Raw genomic sequence first — 22,789 nt, 5'->3', positions numbered from 1 at the left:
GCGAAGGAACTTTTTACTACCCAAAAATTATCAGTGGTATGTTATTTTCTAATTCAACTCAATTTTAAGTAATTTTTTATATACAAAATTCTCGCAATGATTAATAATAAAACTTAGTATATTCCATTTCATTCAATTTTATGATATTTTGAGTTAGCGATGATATGGTGAATGATATGTGTACTATTAAATTATATTATAACAAATATTAAATTTAATTTAGATGTCTTCATTTATTACATTACTGAATATTGATTTTTGAATATTCTTTCTCTATTTAATCTTAATTATTTGATTTTTTCATTTATCTTTATGTAATGTAAATAACACTGATCACTATAAATTTTGTACCACTGTCAAAAGAGAGTATGAAATTTCGATAGATTTATGGATAATTAAATGAAAAAAAGTATATGGCCTAAAAAATTCACTTTTGTATCCAGGAAAACGGTTGATTGTGTCTACTATAAAAACGCTGTAAACGCTGTGTGATAATTGTGAGTTTTTTATTTTTCATCGTATTTTTATTAACACGAGAATAATTTAATCGGTTTTTTATATACAGTAACCCAAAAAAGCTATGCATAACTCAATTATCATAAGTACAACATAAACAAACTTTTTACAAAGCAAGAATATTTCTCATTTATTTTGGAGCATAATAAATAGAAAAATCATAAAATAAATTTTACGACAAAGAACATTTTTTGTCGTTTTGTAATATAATTATTTTTTAACAATGAAATAAAGAAATATTTTACCACACAAAATTGTATATTTATGTTAAGTAATTATATTTAGAATGTCAGTATGCTATATTTTATCAATTTTAAATTATACATATTATTTAATTGATATTAACTACGAAATGGTGAGTGTTTTTTCTTAAATTTATTATTTATTGATATATTTTGTATCATATAGTATTCAACTTTTCGCTCAATTAAGTATTTTATGTATTTTACTTTTACAAGCAGTAGTATTCGGTAAAAGTTTGTTTAAAACAGAAATACTGATAATTATAAAATGGTGAAGGAGCCCTGAAAATTGCTATTTTCCACTTTGTCTTAAAGTCACACAATTTTGTTTCGCCATATAACCAGCCAATTTAGCCTATTGCTATCAGCAGAAAAACGCCACTCCTCTCTCCATGTATATTAATCGAGCAATAAAGTCACGTTTTGTTTCTTATGAGCACTGGTGATATTAACTTAAGTTAAATAGCGACAAAATATATTTATACGCACGTATTTTCCGTCCGCACGTGTTCTGTCCTAGTCACTACGAGCTTCTTCATTGATTAATTAATAATTAACAAAAAAACATGTGTAAAACGAAAAAAAAAAAGCGCTTATTGTTCCAAGCTAGCTCGATTCGTTCCTCGATGTTACTGTACACAGGGTACGGCCGTAATGTAGGGCTTGATGTATGCACGGTTGTATAACCGAAAGCCCCTGTGCCTAAGCTATGTGTAGACCCTTTGAATGAGTGTAAGAAAAGCTACTTTAGACAATACCAAAATATCAAAAAAATTATATATATACTATATATTGTATTTTGTTAATTTCATGTATTCCTGCACTGAAGATATTTACTATAGGTGTCTAGATTATATAAGAAATATATATATCAATTTTTGTAAATTGGGTGTCGGGTCCTTGAAACACCTGGTATAACTTTCATTAAGAGTTAATTATATTTTTATTACATGTTTTACTGATGAGGTATATATGTAATGACCATACTTTTAAATACTACTAATGGATGTATTTGTATATCTATATATAATATAATATATACATAGTATATGTATCGATGTGTGTGGAATCTCTTGTACATTACTTATAGAACAAGGAAGGCTGTAAATCTTGATATTCATACTCTTTATGATGAAATGGCGTAGGGGCTTGCTATAACTACTATAGATAATATATTGCGTGTCATTTTTAAATTAATTACGTTGAAGTAACGTATCCTGAGCATTTTTTTAACGCTAATTGTGTAGAATATATTTATTCTTTATAAAAGGTTCACAATTTTAAATAAAAATAAAATGGCGAATGAGCTTTAAAACTATAGTACGGTATTAAACAAGTCGCTTTTCTAGTATATATACCAAATTAGTTAGTTCTATATGTGATCTATAATTTTATGTATGTTCCATTTTGAATATCCTGAAAATTTTAAAATTCAAAAATCAATCATAATAGTTAGACTGAATAGAATGAGAAAAGCCGTACACATTTATATTGCAATTTCTTATTAAATGTGTGGTATTTTTTATTTTTGCGATAAAATTTATGGAACAACTGTTTTTGTGTAATAATGTAAAATAACTATAAAATGGTGAAGGATTTTTGAAACAATGTTTTAATATCCAATCTTTAATTACAATGATGAAATTAATAGGGGTTGAGTTTAAATAGAAGAACAACTATTTACCGATTACGTTTTATTTTATTAAACAATTATATTATAATTAATTAATTATAAATAACAATTAAACAAACTAGGAATTGAAAAAATCATTCCGTCACGCGATATGATTTAAAACTCTTGCCTTCCTTGTCCTATTACGTTCTTCCGATGGAAGAACGTGTACATAGAAGAATTTTTATTTTTTCTAGAAATTTTTTATATGAATCGTGTAAACTTTCCGTATTTTCACATTATGTCGGCAACATGGGTTAAGATAGCTGAAAGAAAGATATGAAAAAAAATGTGTAAATACTTGAAAATGGACAGCCTTTGTAACTGTGATTAAAATATTAACGAAAAAAAAAATATATGTGATAGGGGACCACATATGGTTATCAGAAACTGTAAAGCACTATTTACATCTCCTTTTATTTTATTGTGAAGCTATGCAATGTACGTTACTCCTCCTAAAACGAATATCAATCTGAGATACCTAAGGTAACCCACACACACCGCAAATAGTTCCGAACATTACCATTCTCCAAGCTCAGTTAACTAACTACTTCTTTTCCTATATCTTGAGTATCTCAAGGGTAATTAACAGCTGCTGACACATGTTTAAACTGCAAACTAAACTTGAACATTTGATAATTCTGAATAGCTGAACTAGATTAAAACATTTAAAAAAATTGAGAAGTTTATTCAAACCGAACTTATCAATTTTCTTTGAAATAATGAAAAACTATTCAGTATTAAATGCACAAAATATCATAGACTAGGCCGTTATTTTCGATCTCCTTGTAGCTTACAGCGTCGACTATAATAACTGTACTGTAATTGCACAAATAAATGGGTGTTATTAAAGATATATCATCTAAATTAAGTCAGATAACTGTAATGACTGTAATCGATAGCTTTTCATGATAAAAAACACATTGTAATCCCAGCTAGGTTTAAACCAATGAGACCTACTCACATTAAATGATGAAATAAAAAATATCGTACAAGTGTATATCAATGTTTTTAGATATTCTAGATAATTTACTAGCAATAACGTATAATGATCGCCACAAACATATTTGATGATTTCTGTTGTTGCTGGATAGATTATCTCGCATATCTTGTATGTCTAATATCATAGTCCAACTAATTCATTATGGTTAACTTAATAAACGTAAATCTACACTACTTGATTGTAGATTTTTTAAGTTGTAATAAAAACTTGGAAAATCGGATGTTATTTTTGTGTTAAGTTATTCCCTTCCTTTTAGTTGAAATTAAAATTAAAGTTGAGTTGTTATTAATTAATTGTATTAGTTTACTTTTGAACATAACGATGTTATGGTGAAGGAATTGTTTATAATTACGATTAATCATTAATTAGATATTGTCTATATATTCCTTGTTTTAACAAAATTTAGGTACACTTTTTTTGCTTATTGTGTACAGTATTTTTTTTTATATAGTAATATAACTACGTACATTAAAAATGTTAATACATGGTGGCGAGGGCTTTTTAAATGCGTTTAATTTCTTTTCGCATAACATTTGACAAAATTTCATAAATTTATATAAAACTATTTCATAATTTTTTAAAACTTTTTATTAGGTGCCCATATTTTAATCAGGGATATATACTGGTAAAGATACGAAATACTAACAAACTTCATTATTTCCCTTCATAATCTAATAGCCTAGTCATTTAAAGTCATTTTATAGTTATTTAATATATTTATGAATACAGGCGCCATTCACGTAACGCATTTAGTACCTTTGTTCTGTTGCTTAATTTTAAGAAATCTGCTGTGAAAGCTCATCAGACAGTTTTAGAAAATTTTGGTGACATGGCACTGTCATATCCGCAATGATTGGTTTTGGTTTAAAATCCCTTATTTTGATGTCAATGAGAAGAACTATCTGAAAGATAAAAAATCTCAGGGTGATCAATTGTCAGAAAAAGAAACAAATATTAAAACAAAAACTCAGTTTAAACTATAAAAAAACTTATATATGTTAGCAGTTTTTTTAGTAATAATCAAACTTAGCTTTTAACACAAATTACTAAATAAAAGTAAACAAAAATTTTATTCAATTATGTTACTGCCTAATGGTTAAAATAATTTTGTTAATAGATAAATAGGTTTAGGTAAGTATTAAGCTAAATTGTGTGTATATAACAGAATATAAAATTTATTACGTGTAGCAGATAGGTGAAATAAGGCTTTTGTTTATTTTTATTTAGGTATTACAACGATTATTATGTTTACTTTTTAGTGAGTTCCTTATTTATTTTTCGAAGTCGGTTCAAAATAAAGAAACAATGATTGAAAATAAAGAACGCTTCAGGCTGCTACCTATCCTAGTTGATTTTACAAATGTTCTAACCCAACTAGAGCAACAACAAAAAGTCGTTGCCTCCGCCGGGAATCGAACCCGCGATCTTTGCGTGTGAGTTGAACGCTTTAACCAATATACCATGGAGATAGTTGCCGGCAATATTTCTACGGCTTTCCATATGCTATGGTTAGTGCTTAAAAAGCAAACAGAACAGCTTTTGCATTGCAAAACCTTACTACAAACTCATCAAAAACCCATGAAGGGTCCGGTCCCTGCTTTCATCAACTTACCTAAATATGCAGTTAGTTGTCTGTATGCCCCCATAATATTTAAAGAAATCTAATTCCTAACTTTTGAGAAGTTGTGTCTTTCGTCATATCAGTTCTTCAATAACATTTTACACAAATATCTATTATTTTAGATAAAAAATGAAAACATTGTACGTGCCTTTGAAATTTGGGGATTTCTCTCGATTTCCTCGGATTCCACCATCAGATTCTGACTAGGTCCTAATGGGACCAACTCGGAATTGTACCCTTTCGAATAAAAGAATAATTTTGAAAATCGGTCCACAATTGACGGAGAAAGCTGTGAACATACACAAAGAATTATACAGTCGAAAATAGAACCTCCTGTTTTTTTTTGAAGTCGGTTAAAAAGAGAGAAAATTGTTATTTGGTGTGATAACTGAAAATGCCAATTCGAATCATTTCAACAACGCGATTTCATGCTACTCATGTAAAAAATGAGTATTTTCTGTAGCGTATTGTGACTAATAAGCGATAAAAAGTAGACACTACTATAACACCAATAGCAAGAAGTCATGGGTTTGTCCAGGAGCCATACGCAGTGACACCGAAGCGGAATACTATGTCTTTTCAATTGTCTTTACTCTCTTTATTTGTTTTACTATGTCTTTGGTGTAATAAACAAGATACAGTGTATTACGAGCTGCTAAAATGAAATGAAATTCTTACTGCAGATGTCGACAAACATCAAATGAATGACGTATTCTTACAAAAAAGATCATCACTAGCAAGTGACAAATCCAAAGCAAAGCAGATCCACTTCCTTACATGACAACTCTGTTACACATTGCAAGATTTGTACAAGTACACATTGTTGCAGCTGGAATGTCATACCCAGCGTACCCACCAGACATAGCAACCATAATAAGTAATAAAGAATAAGTAATAAAGAGAAAACTCAATAGGGGTCTCTGGAGAAAAGTTTTGCTTTCGCCATTCACGTAATTTGATTGGTTAATTTAAACCTCCATTATATCCCCCTAAGAGTAACCTTTTGGTATAAAAACATTTGATTGGCTCTTCGATAAAGTTTGGCACTTAACAGCCCTGACGTCACGTTTAATTGGCCAATAAAATTGAAATAAAAAACAATTTAATTTCTGAAATAAATGTATTAAATAAAATTAAATTAATAAAATAAATACAATCTGTAAAAATAAATGTATCTATAAATAATAAAATGTAAACAAAGAACTTTCGAACAAATCAAAATGATCTATTCTGTCTCTTCACTTTTTCATATTTGTTTATTGCCATTAATTTAATAGGATCTATTAGAGTTCTGTCTTTTTGTTTTCTTATACTGAAAGCAAACTTTGAGTCTTTCCCTGCTGAAATAGTTCAAAAACCTACTGAGAGTATAATAAAAAGTTCTCTGGGGCATAACATATTACCTTGCCTCGTTTAATGAATTATTGAACATCTGAATTAAGGATCTAGAGTCAACTTGCAATTTCTCAACTCCTGGTAATACATAGCCCTCATGTTCATCCTTCTCATAATTTCCTAAAGGCGAATGAGATTTTTAAAAAATAACTTATGATGAACGCTGTAAATGATTTCTCAAATATGTTAGCCGAGGGATGTATATTCCTGTATCCATGAGCTCTAATAGATCCAAAAAAAATCCAAACTATCTTTGTTAAGCAGCCTGAAGCCAATATGTTTATTCGAATAATTACTTTTTATTTATTGAAATAAACCCCATCAGGATAGTTATTACACTTTAACTAATTTGTTCTTACTTGGGCAATAAAATCTAAGCACTATTCAAGTCCTGAATCGCTTTGCACCAAAATTCTGTGTATTGAACTTCGGTTAATCCTCTCTTAAAAAGTTTGTATTCGGTGGCTATTATTTTAGTGGAGTTGAAACTTCAAATAATTAATCCAAGAATACAAGTATATAGCCATTTATATAGCTTCTTTCGGAAGGGGATTAATTTCTGAAATTAAAAAATAAATATTTGATATTTTATATGATTATTAATATGAATTAAGTAAATCCAACTTGCAACAACAAAACACGCTGTAATGATCAAATAATTGATCATCAATCATTTTTTAACGACAGCCAAATACTTCTTCGATAGAAAATGATTCTGCACATCTTTATTGTCTGTGTATCCGGGTACACAACACTTCCTAGATCAAGAATTCACCTTACTTATTGTACTACCGAGTACCAACATTTCCTATAAAGTTAAATCTCTATTTCTCTGTGATAGCAACTAATCACTACTTATTCAGATCGATGGAATATAGATTGGCTGCCATAGGGCTACGAAATGCTAAAGCTATGAAAATGGATTGATAATTGAATCGCTGCCAAACCAGTATCGTATTGTCATAGTACGAGAATTATGGGAATAAGTTGTAGAAAATATTTTGATCCTAATTCTCAATATAAGCAGCTGATAAATAAAATTGTCCAGTTGACATTATTACCAATTATTTATCTAGTTTTTTTGTCAATGCTACTCCAGAATTGACCAATATTTTTTAATTTAAAATTATCATGGATATTATGGGGTAAGGTTTCCTCCAGATTATTTTCCAGCCATGAGAATGTCATAAGAAACAGACGTCAAAGCACATTTGACTTATTTGACGTTTGAGTTATTCGATATTTGTGTTATTTTTTACACTTAAAAATTATTAGACTTAATTCACAGAAATTGATGCATTTGGTAGAAGAAATCGCTTTACTATTAGATTTATATTTAATGTTTCACATTTTCAGGACTCGTTATATCCTGCTGCTGTGTTCTGCATAATAGCCACAGAGTTCTGCGAGAGGTTCTCGTTCTGCGGACTTAGAAGTATTATGATGGTTCTATTTAATATTTTTGTTCCTATCTTATAGTGTATGGTTTCATTTTTATGATTTTTTTGAGCTTAAAATTATATTTCAAACATGATTGTTTTTGTAGTCTATTGTAGCTTTAAAAAGATCAAACAAAATCTTTCAAAACATTTAGGGATGAAGCCCAAGTGCATTACTTAATCAAGAGTACTTAGTACCTCATACATCTCAACGTATTGTTAGTACAATACAAGTCAAACTTGCATAAAATGAGAAATATTTTTAAAACCTGGAAGATTGTTCCGACATGTGATGAATACACTTTATCTTCCTATGTAGAGTGAGCACAAACTGACCGGCAACAAGAAAAGGAATTTGTAAAAAGACAATTTAGAAAAGAGGTTGTGATCTTGAACGTAAGATGTCCCAAGGCATTGAAACCAAAACAGGACATCTATTCAAAGAAGGTGTAGATCAAAAACTGGGTAAATGACGACCGAGCCAGCAATTGGAAAAACTGAATGTATAACTTGATCTTGATCAGAAACGGCCCTTTACTAGGCTAGAACATAGGCAAATGACCAAGAAATCTATACTATAACTCTCAAACTCACATTCCTTATGTGAGTAATAGGATCTTCTTTAACTTGGAATGGAATGGGATGCTACCAGATTTGCCACTATCCACAATGCGGCACGTCTTAATGGACAAAACAAAATTCATATATTTGTTAAACCCTTTATCGCTCTGAAACCTGCATCATTTTCTCAGAAAAAATTCTTTGCTCTTTCTTTTTTTGTATGAAATAAAATTACTGATCTAGAAAAAATCAAACCATGCATTTAAGATTTATATTTCTGCAGTTTTTTTTATTATATTCACAAGGTTTATGTACTGTATTATTGAAGTGTATGATAAAGTAATCTACGTTTCGAAAATAATCTTTGGTTTATTTTGCAATCAATTTTTTTTGGATCGATCAAGTATACTTACTATAAAAGTTTAAAAATCACCATCAGTCGCGTAAATAAACATAAAAACATGTTAAAACATGAAATATAGATTCTGATTCTTTAAATTTTAAACTACTTATCAATATTTAGATTGTGGGCCATATGTTACATGTCTTGTATTTATAATGGAACATATGCTCGTTAAGCGACTCAAACAATTGGCTTAAACTTCGGTAAACGATGGGTTGATTATAAGAAAACGTTTTTCAATTATTTTAAAAGTAATTAAATATCAATTGACCATATTAATTAACCAAAGAACAATACCTCGTGGAAATTTTTAAACTAGTCGACATCAAATTGACACATTAGACTGAGGAAGAAGTCATTTCGCTTTTCTGTAATAGTTGGTCTTAAAGTCACGTATCTTTAGTATAGTCTAGTCATATTAGAAGTTACACCTTCGGATAATCGATAATAAGCTGTAAGTCCGTATAAACCTTTATTATTTATTTTATTTATTCAGTTTTTCAACCAAAAATCTCAGACCTGGCAAAATGTCATCAACCAAAACAACACATTCTCTTTGGAAAACATAAAAATGTATAATAACTTTTTCTCCAACTGATCTGATATCGATTTCCGATTATTTTTAGATTTCAAAAAATCTAAATCATCCACTACATTAGAAACTTGGATTACTTTGTCACCCACTAAAATTTAATTTATTATTTATTTATAATTATCTTTTGCAGCTATATTATCACTGTATTTAAGAAACGTTCTAGAGTTCTCTGAGGATTCTTCAACAATTATCTATCACATCTTCATCATGGGATGTTATATAGTACCTATTATTGGTGCTATCCATGCTGATAGTTATTTTGGTCGATATCGGTAAGTTTTACTAATATATTCTACTAAATTTTTTAACTATTTAATACAATGTCTGATAATGTAACATCGGTAACCACCCCATTTCAGAAGGCCTCTTTTCTAATGCATATATTTCCTAAAATTTATTTATTAAAGCCAGTATACAACTAATAAATAATTTTAATCCGACTTCATCGACTAATAAACAACTAACAGGTCAATTGAAAAGTCCCTGGCCTACCATAGTAAAACACATTTTTTTGACAAAATTAGTTTTTTTTATTCAACATAATTCCCTTCAATGGTAGTATACTGATTATAGCTACCCTCTAACTTTTCGATACTATTTTTGTAGTACGATTTGTCCTTTGCTTCAAAATAAGCCTCAGTTTCGGCGATCACCTCTTCATTCGACGAAAATTTCTTCCCAGCGAGCATTCTTTTGAGATTTGAGAACAGGGAATAGTCGTTGGAGGTCAGATCTGGAGAATACGATGGATGAGGAAGCAATTCGAATCCCAATTAATGGATTTTTGCCATCGTTTTCACTGACTTGTGACACGGTACATTGACTTGATGAAGCAGCACTTTCTTTTTCTTAAAATGCGGCCGTTTTTCGGCGATTTTGTTCTTCAAACGGTCCAATAATGCTGTGTAATAGTCGCTGTTGATGGTCCTTCCTTTTTCAAGGTAGTCAATGAAAATTATTCCATGCGCATCTCCAAAATACAGACACTATAACCATGCCAGCCGACTGTTGTGTTTTCCCACGCCATGGAGCGGGTTCATCGTGTGCAGTCTACTCGGATAACTGTCCATTTGACTTCGGAGTGAAATAATGGAGCCATTTTCCATTGTTACATATCAATATTGCATCCATTGTCACATATCGATGCAAAAACTCGGGTTTATTACGCTTGATCATCTTCAAACAGTGCTCCGAATCATCAACTCGTCGTTGTTTTTGGTCAAAAGTGAACTCGCGCGGCATCCACTTTGCACAGAGCTTTCTCATGCCCAAATATTCGTGAATGATATGATATACACGTTAAGTTGATATCTTCAGAGTGTCTGTTATTTCATTCAATTTCAATTTATGGTCATTCAAAATCATTTAGTGGATTTTTTGGGTGTGCACTGCGTTACGTCTAAACTTAACATACCAATTCTGATGGTTGATTTTCCTGAGGCAGTGTCCGGAAACTCGGCATCATGCCAAGTTTTTGCTGTAAAATTTTGTAATTCACAAACTAATGATCCGGCAGCTGTAAAATTTATACAGGTATACTTTGAGTGTTAGGGCTAACTAAGAAACATATGGATTTAATTCTAGTAGCGCAATCTATGTCTCAGGCTGGGGACTTTTCAATTGACCTGTTATATACTAATTTACATTTTTAGTAATGGAATATTTATTTGTTGCGTTATTTTCAGGACTATACGAAACTTTTCCCTAATATACCTGATAGGAAATTTACTGATGTGCCTGGCAGCTGTTCCAGTCCTAGACCATAACCCAATGTATCATCATTTAAAATTATATAACATAATAATATAACCCATCACTCCAATTTTCTGTAGTTTATTATCAACTTTGGGACTCCTGTTGATCGCTATCGGAACTGGTGGTTTGAAACCGTGTATAGCAGCGTTTGGCGCTGAACAATTTCGGCTTCCAGAACAGCGTGAACTATTAAGGTAAACTTCGAAACGGTCTTGAATGAGGTACTATCGTCCTTAACCATTTTCAGATATTTCTTTTCGGTTTTTTACTTTACTATCAATTTGGGAGGTTTCGTCGGTATGGTGGTGACTCCCATCATGAAGAAGGCAGTTTCGTGCTTCGGCGATGACACCTGCTACGTTCTCGGCTTTGGTTTTCCTGCTGCTTTAATGCTGCTATCAATTCGTAAGTTTTTATGACGTGTTTTATTCGTGACAATTGTTAAAACTATAATTAGCTGAAAAGAGAACGATCATACACAGATATTTTAATTTTTCGTAAGTCACTAGCGTAGGCATTGGATGACAATGTTACACCAATTATATGTATATATATTAATCGTTTCTTTTAATAAAATGATTATTACTTAAATCAGTTAAATTGCGTTCACGAATAGTTCGATAATGTAAACTACACTTGAGCTGTTAAGGAGTTAAAACAATGTTGCAAGTAAAATACAATTTATTTTTTCTCTTCTTTGGGTAAATTAATGCACAAAGGCGAGTTTGCTTATTTAAATGAATAATGTAACAAATAAAAAAATTAAAAAGTAATGTAGAAATAATATAAAGTCGATACGTAATGGTGAAAAGAATTATAAATTGAATTGAAATCACCTACTAAATCGTATATCTGATTGATGCCGTCATCGGACCAAACTGATGAATACACGACGTATAAAAATTCTACAGCTCTCCTTGAAAAGAGTTTGTATTTTTTCGTTCTTCCCAGTGTGAATTCCAATTCACACACTTCTGATTCTTTTACTTCTTATTTCTCGACCTTTATATGTTATGACTTATTCTGTAATTCCGATTCTCATTCTCGGTACATCGTGTTTTATCGCTAAAGCTCTTCTCTCGGATTCTTGATGGTGGCTAAGAAGGCTGGTTCAAGCAACCCCTTTCTGCATCCCTTTTTTTTTGACCTGAAACCGAGAAGGAGAAACCTGTTACGGATACATGGTCGGGGAGACCTGCAGGAATAAGCGAGTTAGACTGGTTATGTGGAGACTGCCTCTGGGCTACCCACATTGACCCCAACTGATACTTCTTAATGTTAGTAAGGAGGGTGCCCGTAACCGGTAACACCGTTAAAACGCACAAGGACATGGCGTTGTTATCACACCACGCAGCTTGCGTTACATGAGTTAATCACTCGCCGGAGAATGTCGAGACAATTTGGAGTTAGAGCACGACGGGGTAGTGTCGACTGTGATAGAATAAGGCCACGAATAGCCCAATGAGTTATTGGCCTAAAATATCGGCCAGCTCGGTAATATATCTATTGTTCGAGAGACGAAGAATGGAGAAATATCTCGAGTAGAGCTCGGATATAAAATTGTGAACTTGGGGGACGTCCGTTTCTCTATGAATTTGATTATTCCCGACGAGTCAGGGGACATTAATTATTCTCCTGACAACTTTGTTTTGAAAGACTTGAAGACGTTCCACCGGGCTAGGTGAGACGTATTTTAGATACGACACTGGAACCGTATAGAACGACTGATCGAACCAGCATCTTGTACAGGAGAGATTTTATTGAGAAATGAAGCCTGCTAGCCCGGTTGATAAGCGGGAACAACAAATTAACAATACCTTGACCTTTATGGAGGGACCTTTGAATCTGGGAATTCCACCTAAACTTGCGATCGAAGACAAAACCGAGATAGGTGGCTTCTTCTGACCATGGGATTTCGGCATTCTCTTCTTGTGGTAGAAGATGGCCTGGATTTTCTGTGGATTGACGTGCAACCTCCAGAAATGTAACCACTGGACCGTCTCATCGAGTTGTTTTTGGAGTCTGCTTCGGATGTGCGGTGCTACTCTTGAAGAGGCAAAGTAAGCAGTGTCGTCTGCGTAAAAAGCTGCCTCAACTTGTGGTCTCCTAGGGATATCTGAAAGAAAAATAGTAAATAAAGCGGGTACCAGGGGAGAGCCTTGTGGAACTCTTGCGTCGATGTTTTTCTGGCTAGAGAGAATACCTTTAATCTTCACCTGGAATGATCGTCCTGACAGAAATGATTTGATAAGAACTGTTTGGTCATCGGGTAGACCTAATCGGATGCATTTCGCCACTAAGCCTTCGTGCCAAACCTTGTCAAAGGCTTTGGTTAGGTCCAAGAAGACCGCTCCAAGTTTTTTACGTTGATTAAAAGCAGAGTTGATTTTTGCGGCCACCCGATGAACCTGATGAACGGCTGAGTGTTTGGCGCGGAACCCCAATTGCTCATCAGGAATGATATTGTTTGTCTTTGTAAAATCATTAAGAGCATAAAGAATTGCTCCTTCAACAAGTTTGGAAATGGAACTTAGTAGGGTGATAGCTCTGTAGTCAGAAGGTGATGACTTAGCTCCTTTTTTAGTCTTTACTTTTCTTGTTGGAAAACTTCTTACTTAGGTCTTGATGATATTACTTAGCTCCTTTTTTTTTCCCGATCCATTGGGGGGGGGGGGGAAGACTCTTCCAGCTAGGAATTTCTCAGGCCGATGGAACACGTGAGTTACGGATTCTTAAAAATACTCTAATATTACACCATCTCGGACCTTCTTAAAATTTATGTTTATAGCCACCCTAAGGGATCTTTTACCAAGTCTAACTTCTTATACGCTTCGTCTAGCCCGAGTACCTGAACCCTCATTATGTTGTACTTGTCTTGATACCATTAATGTTTGTCTTTTCAGTGCTATTCATCATGGGTAAGAGTTTCTACAAAGTAAAAACGCCGAAGAGAAATGTCATACTGGAATTTTTAAAGTGCTCGTGGGTCTGTATCGTGATTGCTCCAAAACAAAATTCGAATCAAATACCATTTTCAGAGAGCTATAGTGAACAAGAGAAGATCCACCAACATTCGATACGACCACTGGTTAGATCACGCCAAAAGTGATTTCGACGCAAAACTGATACACGACATGAAAATGGTGTTTTCCGTGTTATTGCTCTTCGTGCCCTTGCCCATTTTTTGGTCCTTGTTCGACCAGCAGGGATCCAGATGGACGTTTCAGGCTTCTCACATGGACACGAACGTTCTGGGCTTACAGGTGGTGCCTGATCAGATGCAAGTCATCAATCCGGCTATGGTTCTCGTTCTGATACCAATCTTCGATAAAGTATTGTATCCCCGCTTGGAGAGGTTCAACGTTTGGAGGAACTCCTTGCACCGAATGGCACTGGGAGGATTGGCAGCTGGATTAGCATTCATATCAGGTAAATTGTTTTTGTTTCGTATATATACATTGTCTTTGTAAATTCTATAAAACTATTAATTCATTTTGAGGGATTTTTCCTATACTTTGTCAAGAGCTTAAATTTATTATATTCTTGGTTCATGTGGATACATCATGTCCTTGATATATCTTTATAATCACCGAGCTTAACAGGTCAATTGAAAAGTCCTCGGCCTACCATAGTAAAACACATTTTTTTGTCAAAATTAGTTTTTTTATTCAACATAATTCTCTTCAGGGGTGATATACTGATTATAGCGACCCTCCAACTTTGCGATACCATTTTTGTAGTACGATGTGTCCTTTGCTTCAAAATAGGCCTCAGTCTCGGCGATCACCTCTTCATTCGACGAAAATATCTTACCAGCGAGCGTTTTTTGAGATCTGAGAACAGGAAATATTCGCTGGGGGGCAGACCTGGAGAATACGGTGGATGGATAGATTTTTGCTACCGTTTTCACTGACTTGTGACACGGTGCATTGTCTTAGTGAAACAGCACTTTCTTTTTCTTTGAAATGCGGCCTTTTTTCGGCGATTTCATCCTTGAAACACTCCAATAACGTTATGTAATAGTCACTGTTGATGGTCCTTCCTTTTTCAAAGTAGTTAATGAAAATTATTCCATGCGCATACATGAAATGATGGAGCCATGTTTCATCCATTGCTACATATCGACGCAAAAATTTTGGTTTATTACGCTTGATCATCTTCAAACACTACTCTGAATCATCAACTCGTCGTTGTTTTTGGTCAAAAGTGAGCTCGCGCGACACTCACTTTGCACAGAGCTTTTTTATACCCAAATATTCATGAATGATATGATGTACATGTTCAGTTGATATCTTTAGAGTGTCTGCTATTTCATTCAATTTCAATTTACGGTCATACAGAATCATTTTGTGGATTTTTTAAATGTTTTCGAGAGTAACAACCTCTTTTGGGCCTCCACTGCGTTCACTGTCGTCGGTGCTCATTTCACCACGTCAAAACTGAGGGTTAGGGAGTTTTGAGTGTTGGCTAACTAAAAAAACGTATGGATTTAATTATAGTAGCGCCATCTATGTGTCAGACCGGGGACTTTTCAATCGATCAGTTATGTTTTTATATTAAGTGTTGTACATAATTTTGGTATCAAATCAAGTCTAAATATTGCTTCATTCACTAATAAAATAAAAATACGTACCAAGCTTTCTTAGGTTACATCCATGATACTGGCGCATTTGAATGAATGAATTTGAAATATATGTTGTGCTATTGCTGTTCAATATGGACAACTCTTTCCATTACTGGCCTTTCAGGCAAATTGACTTTTGCTGAGTCTAAAATTGTTGAAAGTTGCAGTATAATTACCACATTTATCTTTATAGTCGAAACATTTTTAGTTAATCAATATAGTTTGGCTTGTCTAAAATTCAAACTTCGAACCTATTAAATCGTATTTAACTGCTGAAACTTCTTCTAATATGGAATAGAATACTTTGAAAAATAATGCATTCTATTCGAAGCACTAACACCTACAATAGAGAAATATGTAACCATTCTAGAAAGTACTACAGATTTTATCTAATTACCAAAATTTTCAAAAAAAAAAACAATAATTACTTAATCGAATAAACGGAAATTTGTTTAATTCAGTTCTTTTCTGATAATTAGTTACGACAAATTTGTCATTCATATTGATTTTATACTGATAGCGGCAAAACAAAAAGGTCAAACCTTGTTTGACATGAACATATTTAAGATCTTCTATGTTCTCTATATTCTGTTATGGAATTTTTTCAATGATGACTTAGATGACTTTCAGCAACACTTTCTGCTATTTTCCTTTAAATTAAGGAGTTTTTACTTTAAACACTAAAATGTTTCACACGATTCAAATAATATGCTTTCAAATTAGATTTAAATATATTTACTGAAGTGTTCGTTTCGTGCTATAGTCTCACACTACATCATACTTAAAATAATTATTAATAACATATATGTGAGAATTGAAGAATGGGCACGTGGTAAGTGATATAAACTAACGGTATTATTTATGGTTTATTCGACTGATTGACAATTTACAGGTGACGACACAGCTACCCGAGGGAGCCCGGAGAAGAAGAGACCGTCGAGTTTTTTTCTTATTCCAAAATGACCAGCCAAAAACCAAATGGTCTTTTGCTGATGTCGCTTCGTCTTCGGGATAGTAAAGTGTTTTGCGGGCGAGACCCTGAGTTACGACTGGGATTGTGGTAGTTGGTTATCTACCGAGGTTGATAAAGATGTTGTCGTGTTCTAAGGCGCCTAGAGAGAACCTTACACTGAATATGTTCATGAAACTTTTCACGAACGGGATGCCTGATTCGAGATGAGTGTTCACGTTATTAATAAACCATGAGGGATTGATTAACGCGCGGACTTTTTTGGATTGGAACACTTGAAGTAGTTCAAGTTGTCTCTCAGAGACGTACCTGAACCACACCTGTACTTCGAAGGGGCAGACTGGACGGCCTAGCATTTTATACAGAGTCGCTTTCTGGGGTATTGGGAGTTTACTTTTTATGCAGAGGAGTGGGAGGAGTAGGCTGTACATTGCCTTTGCAGACAGCGTATTGGTTTTGGGATGACTATTGGAACCTGCGGTCGAACTGGAGACCGAGGTATGATACTTTCTGGAGCCAGCGGATGCAGACTGCTTTGGGTTTATCTGCAGCCACCAGAATTTGTACCACGCAATCGACTGGTTCAGTTAGAGTTGAAGTCTGTCACGGATGGCGTCGGAACTCTAACCTGTGGTAAACAAAACTGTATCATCCATAAAATGTTTTGTGGGAATGTTTGTGGACTGGGAAATCAGCCAAATATAGGTTGAACAGGGCGGAGGCTAGTGGAGCAACTTGCGGGGATCTGTTTTTTAGAGGGGACTGTGTCACCGATCCTCCCTTGAAAGGATCTACCGTCCAAGTATGAATTTATCAGGGAAATTAGGTCAAACTGATTTGCTTTGAAAATTAGACCGTTTTGCCATACTTAGTCGAAAGCTTTGGAAACAACTAAAAAGATAGCTCCAGTTTTTCGACCTTTTCTTATTGCCTGGTGGACGGTTGCTGCGGCGCGAGCAGCTTGATGAAGGCTTGAGTGTTTGGCACGGAAACCAAATTGTTCGTTCCGGATTATGTGGTACGCGTCTGTGAAACTGTTTAAAGCGCGTAATATCGCTTTTTCGGCAAGTTTGGAAAGAGAACTAATCAGTGTGATGGGCCTATGGTCAGATGGATTAGGCTTTCTTTTTTGGAATGATAGCGACAAGAGCGTGTTTCCAATTCTTTAGGAAGTGCTTTAACCTCAAGATGGAGTTGATGATATTGGCAAGCTCTGATAATTGCTTGCTGGTGAGACCGTCGAATATCTGTGTCGGAGTTTTTATAGTTACAGCTCCATCGTTGGGTCCTTGATTGAGGGCGGGACTTGGGTGTTTTCTCTTTTATTGTTGGGTATTCTATAATTCTGTAAAAACCTTTTGCCTTCTGGAGAATACATACACAATATTTACCAAGACCACTTCAGATTGTTGTTATCACTAAAAGTTCTGATACAGGATGGATGCTTACATATATGTTAATTCTTTAAAATTAAATAATGTTACTTTTGTACCAAAATATTGAAATGTTATTTATTTTGTTTCGTGTAATGTTATTTAACCAAGATTTTTTTTGCAGCTGGAATATTAGAATTGTTTTTGGAACGAACTTATCCAGACTTACCAGATAAAAATCACGGTTCCTTGAACGTTATCAATGCCCTACCCTGTGATATTACGATTTTGACTAAGCCTTATCAGAAACGTTGCCTCAACCCGGGTTCTACCATTCGGTAAGTGCTTTTTTAATATACATGATCTTTGACATGGAACAGACAGATCAAAATACTTGTAACTTTATTCGCTGATATTTCGGAGTTGGGAAGGAGCGACGACTTTCTAATTTCGATAAAATACTTATTTTATAAGTTCCCAGAAATTCTGTAGAATCCCCAGGTTTTCAAGATCCATAGCGTGGTTACTCGTTCAACTAGGTGGTCTGTTTATTGATTACAATCGGGAATCTTCTAAGAGATTAAAAGTGGAGACGTCTTCGTCTTGTTCCTGACGTCAGCACTCACCTTATCTCGACTACCGGCTTGATAAGACCAAGCGGCTGTATCTTTTATATGCATGGCCTACATGTATAATCATCTTGCTCCAAATAATTTATTTCCTGTTAATTTTCGGATAATGTCAGATAATCATATTTTACGGAATGTGACAAAAATTAATTATAGTCTATCCAAGGAAGTTTTGTACATACGTCATCAATATGTTTAATGTATTGCCTGTCGCAATTTGTAAATTAGTTTTAGAATCAGACAATATCTTCCTTTTATTTTTATTTTAGTTAAAAAGAGACACAATGCTGTCTGATAAGCTCGAATGTGTAACCGAACTAGCCCGTCAAAGTTGTCCGGTTGTCAAACGTATGCAAAATTGTTCAAAACAATAGTGATAACAGGTTATAAATCGGCAAATGTTGTTTTAATGCTTTGCTTGTTTTGATAAATTTGAAATAGCTGCCAATTATTACTCTGAAAATTCCGAAGGCAGACAGAACAGATTGTGTCTCTAACCAGTTACTTTGAACAGAAACGACATAATGGAGGCCACCTCTTACAAGTGAAATTCAATAAACAGCTAAGTATTTTTACTACTAAATATTAATTTGCTGAAAGTTTTATTGAAAATTTATTGAAATTTTATGAATATTTATTGAAAGTATTAGTACGGACACAGGCACTGAAATATTAGAAAATATAATCGTGAATTCGCCGAAAAAAATCTTTATAAAATATTAAATATCTAAAATTAGGAAAACAGTGAGTAGTTTGTCAACATAAACATAATACAATTACTCCAGAGGAAACTCTTAGTCTAAAAAGTATCGAAGAGGTCTAATGGAACTTCCAGATATTGTTTTTAAAAGAATACAATTTTTAAAAGTATATAATAAAATGAAGGAAGACGTATTATTTCAATTTATTTATATAGATAAGACATGTTTCAGAATTGGACCAATATACCCAATGGTCACTCTTGGCAAGATGATAATAAAAATTGGGTTGTGACAACAAACCTTGATGGAAAAAGATATATGTTGGCATAACGATTGATTAGGTTTTATTATTCATAAATATTTGATAGAATGGACATTAACAGCTTAGTTATTCACTTGAATGAAACTTTCTGAATATGATATGTAAATGTATATGTAAAGTGTAAAACATTTATATGCAAAGATATATGTCTAATTATTCAGAATATACATGAGCATTTGGTTAAAATGTATCAGCAGAAAAACATTCTCTTGCAGATATGGCAAATTCATTAAGGATAATACAGTGATTAAATCTAGTTTTGTCAAGAAATAGTATTTACAGAACAAACTAAGGAGAAATATAGTGATATCAAAATGTCTTTACAAGGAAATATTGTACCGAAGGACACAGGAACTAAGTGTGAAAGCTAAATATGTTCTCTAATGAAACTAAAATATGTTAGTTGGATATACAGTTGTTAAGGCCTCCAGAGGATACAACTACATAACAAATGTGCCTAATGGGATGAATAGGGCGCCTAGAACTCTAACTCATTGGTGGTAACCCTAACCTAGTATTTTTGTTAAATTATTTTATTTAGATTAGAATTTTCTGGTATGTCAAAGCCAAACAACTAAAACTCAGAGGTGATACGGCAACATTGTGATGTTTTGACGTCACAAATTTAGACAACGTATGTTCAAAACTCCTTTGGATAGACTATATACTAGATTTGTATCTAGTAATGTAGTGATTTTTGTTGAGCATTGGTGTTCTGTTCAATTGATGAACATTTCCAACTACTTCAGCAACGCTTTAATGGTGTTGCAGATACCAAGACATGCAATGTAAAAACCAAAGTCGACTTCTCATCATCGTTGAAGCCCCAAGACGCTGCCGAGACATAACGTTATCTCAAGAAATACTGCAAATCGAAGGATTCCTACAGGAAAAACAGGTACACCCGCGATATATTTTATTGGCATCGGTTTGAGATTAATAAAATTTTAGGAAACAACATTGATTATCAGCTACAACAAGAATTACGATGTCAAGGGATACATGATCGATCGCGTGGATTTCTCCAAATCAGTCAGTGGTAATCCAAAAATCAGGTTATTGTTTTAATATGTGTGGGTGGTCTTATGATGTTTTCGATATAATTTGTTTTTAATAGCGTTTACTTAACCTTTAAAATTCCATTATCGTTGTTATATCGCAAAGAATCGTTGGGGATTTAGATTAACGGGTTATTTATTTCGTAATTTTATTTTAATCGACAATTATAATAATGTTTGGTGATAGTACAAAATGTTAACGATGAATTTTTTAAAATTAATGCATTTAACCATCCTGACATGTAGAAGATCACTTCAGTAAGTGATCTACTGTACAAACTTACAATCTAAATATTATTCTAGATACTATTCTAACTTATTTTAAAATCTATTCTAACTTATTCTAAAGATTATTAAAACTCATTCTATGCGTCTATTAATCAGTTCATATGGTAATTTGAATGACACTCTTTATGGGTTCTATGGGGATATCGCGCTGAATTAGTTTGTTGGAGACGTAATATGGGGCATCGACAATGACTCACAACACTTTATTCTGGAACCTCTGGAGGATATCTATGTTAGATTTGCTAGTAGTACCCCAGAGTTCAATACCATAGGTCCAAATGGGCCTAAGTATTGATTTATACAGCAAAACCTTGTTATCTAATGAATATTTAGATTTACGCCCTATCAGCCAATACATTTGGTTTAGTTTAAGCCCAAGCTGTTTGCGTTTTGTCACTATATGTTTTTTCCATGTTAAACGCCGCTCAAAATGCATTCCCAGGTATTTAACTTTATCTGCTTGCGGAAGTTCGTGATTATTCAGTTTTACTGACGGACATATTTTTCTGCAAAGGGTGAATGTCATATGGGTAGATTTTATCTCATTTGCTTTGATACGCCATGTTTTCAACCACAATTTGACTTTGTTAAGATCAAGTTGGAGGTTTCTTGTGGCTGATATTGGATCCTCGTGTGATGATAAAACCGCTGTATCGTCAGCATATGTTGTAACAATAGTGTTTCTTGAGGTCGGTAGGTCAGCTGTATACAATAGATATAAGAATGGGCCAAGAACACTGTCCTGAAAGATGGAAATGGATGGAAAACTCGAATAAATAAGCAAATATTGCGATTTTATTGAGTAACGTGAATCTGCAAAAAAACTTCTAAGAGCTGTTTAGGCTTTGTGAAGTTATCTGTATGCTTTTAGGTATATTCCCTAGTGGAGGTGCCGAGGAATCCGAAAATGACCTCTTTTTTGTCTTTAAAACGTGTGTCAGAGCGACAGGTTTCTTGGCAATTTGGATAACTATATTAAATTAGTTATTATATTAAAATGTAGACTTGAAAAATATTATTTTATATATGAACCATTGACGATGCATTTTTTTAAACTCTATTATAGGTTCACTAGCATATACTAAAACCGTTTCTTTTTCCTTGTGAGGCTGTTCCTTGTTCATTTTCGATTTTGGAAAGAATTTGGGAGGTGTATCTGAAGCGTCCGAGAGTAGCTAGATATTACTGACTCTCCATTTGCCTTGGTATATTTTCTCCATGTTTTTAATGTCCTAGCGATATCATTTACTTTGCTCTTCACTTCACTCAGATTTCCTAAAGTATCCGGAAAGTAGTCGAAATGGAAATGAAGCGAATATAATTTTTGACTTTTTTAGACATTCCTTAAGCTTTAAATGATTTTTAACCGAATTCAAAAAAGGAGGCGGTTCCGCCGTATAAATATATTTTTTAAATTTATATAAACCAAGTTAGGATTAACCATATGATATAAGAAGTCGTAAAAATATTACGGGCAAGTGTTTCTGTAGTGTAACGGTTAGGACCAGTTCACACACGGCGGCCGCGAGTTCGATTCCCAACGGGTGCAGCAACTTTTTTCTTCTAGTATGGTTGGAACACTATTTTCAATCATTGTTTCTTTATTCCTATTATTTTTCATA

The 22,789-nt window shown here is 33.5% G+C and overlaps 1 protein-coding gene across 1 annotated transcript in view; it reads left to right on the top strand.

Moving 5' to 3' along the window:
• Positions 1–7,164: 7,164 nt before the first annotated feature.
• LOC143203931 (peptide transporter family 1) overlaps positions 7,165–22,789 on the top strand; it is a 30,458-nt gene continuing 14,833 nt past the window's right edge. Inside the window, exons 1-11 of the mRNA XM_076416261.1 lie at positions 7,165–7,752; positions 7,806–7,884; positions 9,578–9,719; positions 11,133–11,219; positions 11,280–11,396; positions 11,450–11,607; positions 14,106–14,188; positions 14,241–14,631; positions 18,354–18,507; positions 20,593–20,719; positions 20,773–20,876. Coding sequence (XP_076272376.1) covers positions 7,744–7,752; positions 7,806–7,884; positions 9,578–9,719; positions 11,133–11,219; positions 11,280–11,396; positions 11,450–11,607; positions 14,106–14,188; positions 14,241–14,631; positions 18,354–18,507; positions 20,593–20,719; positions 20,773–20,876 — 1,451 coding nt within the window. The 5' untranslated portion in view covers positions 7,165–7,743. The remainder of the gene's footprint in view (positions 7,753–7,805; positions 7,885–9,577; positions 9,720–11,132; positions 11,220–11,279; positions 11,397–11,449; positions 11,608–14,105; positions 14,189–14,240; positions 14,632–18,353; positions 18,508–20,592; positions 20,720–20,772; positions 20,877–22,789) is intronic.

The sequence above is a fragment of the Rhynchophorus ferrugineus genome, unplaced genomic scaffold (assembly GCF_030347505.1).
Source record: "Rhynchophorus ferrugineus isolate W39M unplaced genomic scaffold, kcgeb_rfMv2 rfM10, whole genome shotgun sequence".
Lineage (NCBI taxonomy): Eukaryota > Metazoa > Arthropoda > Insecta > Coleoptera > Curculionidae > Rhynchophorus > Rhynchophorus ferrugineus.
The sequence above is the reverse complement of the archived record's forward strand: the minus strand, read 5'-3'. Positions and strand labels throughout refer to the sequence as shown.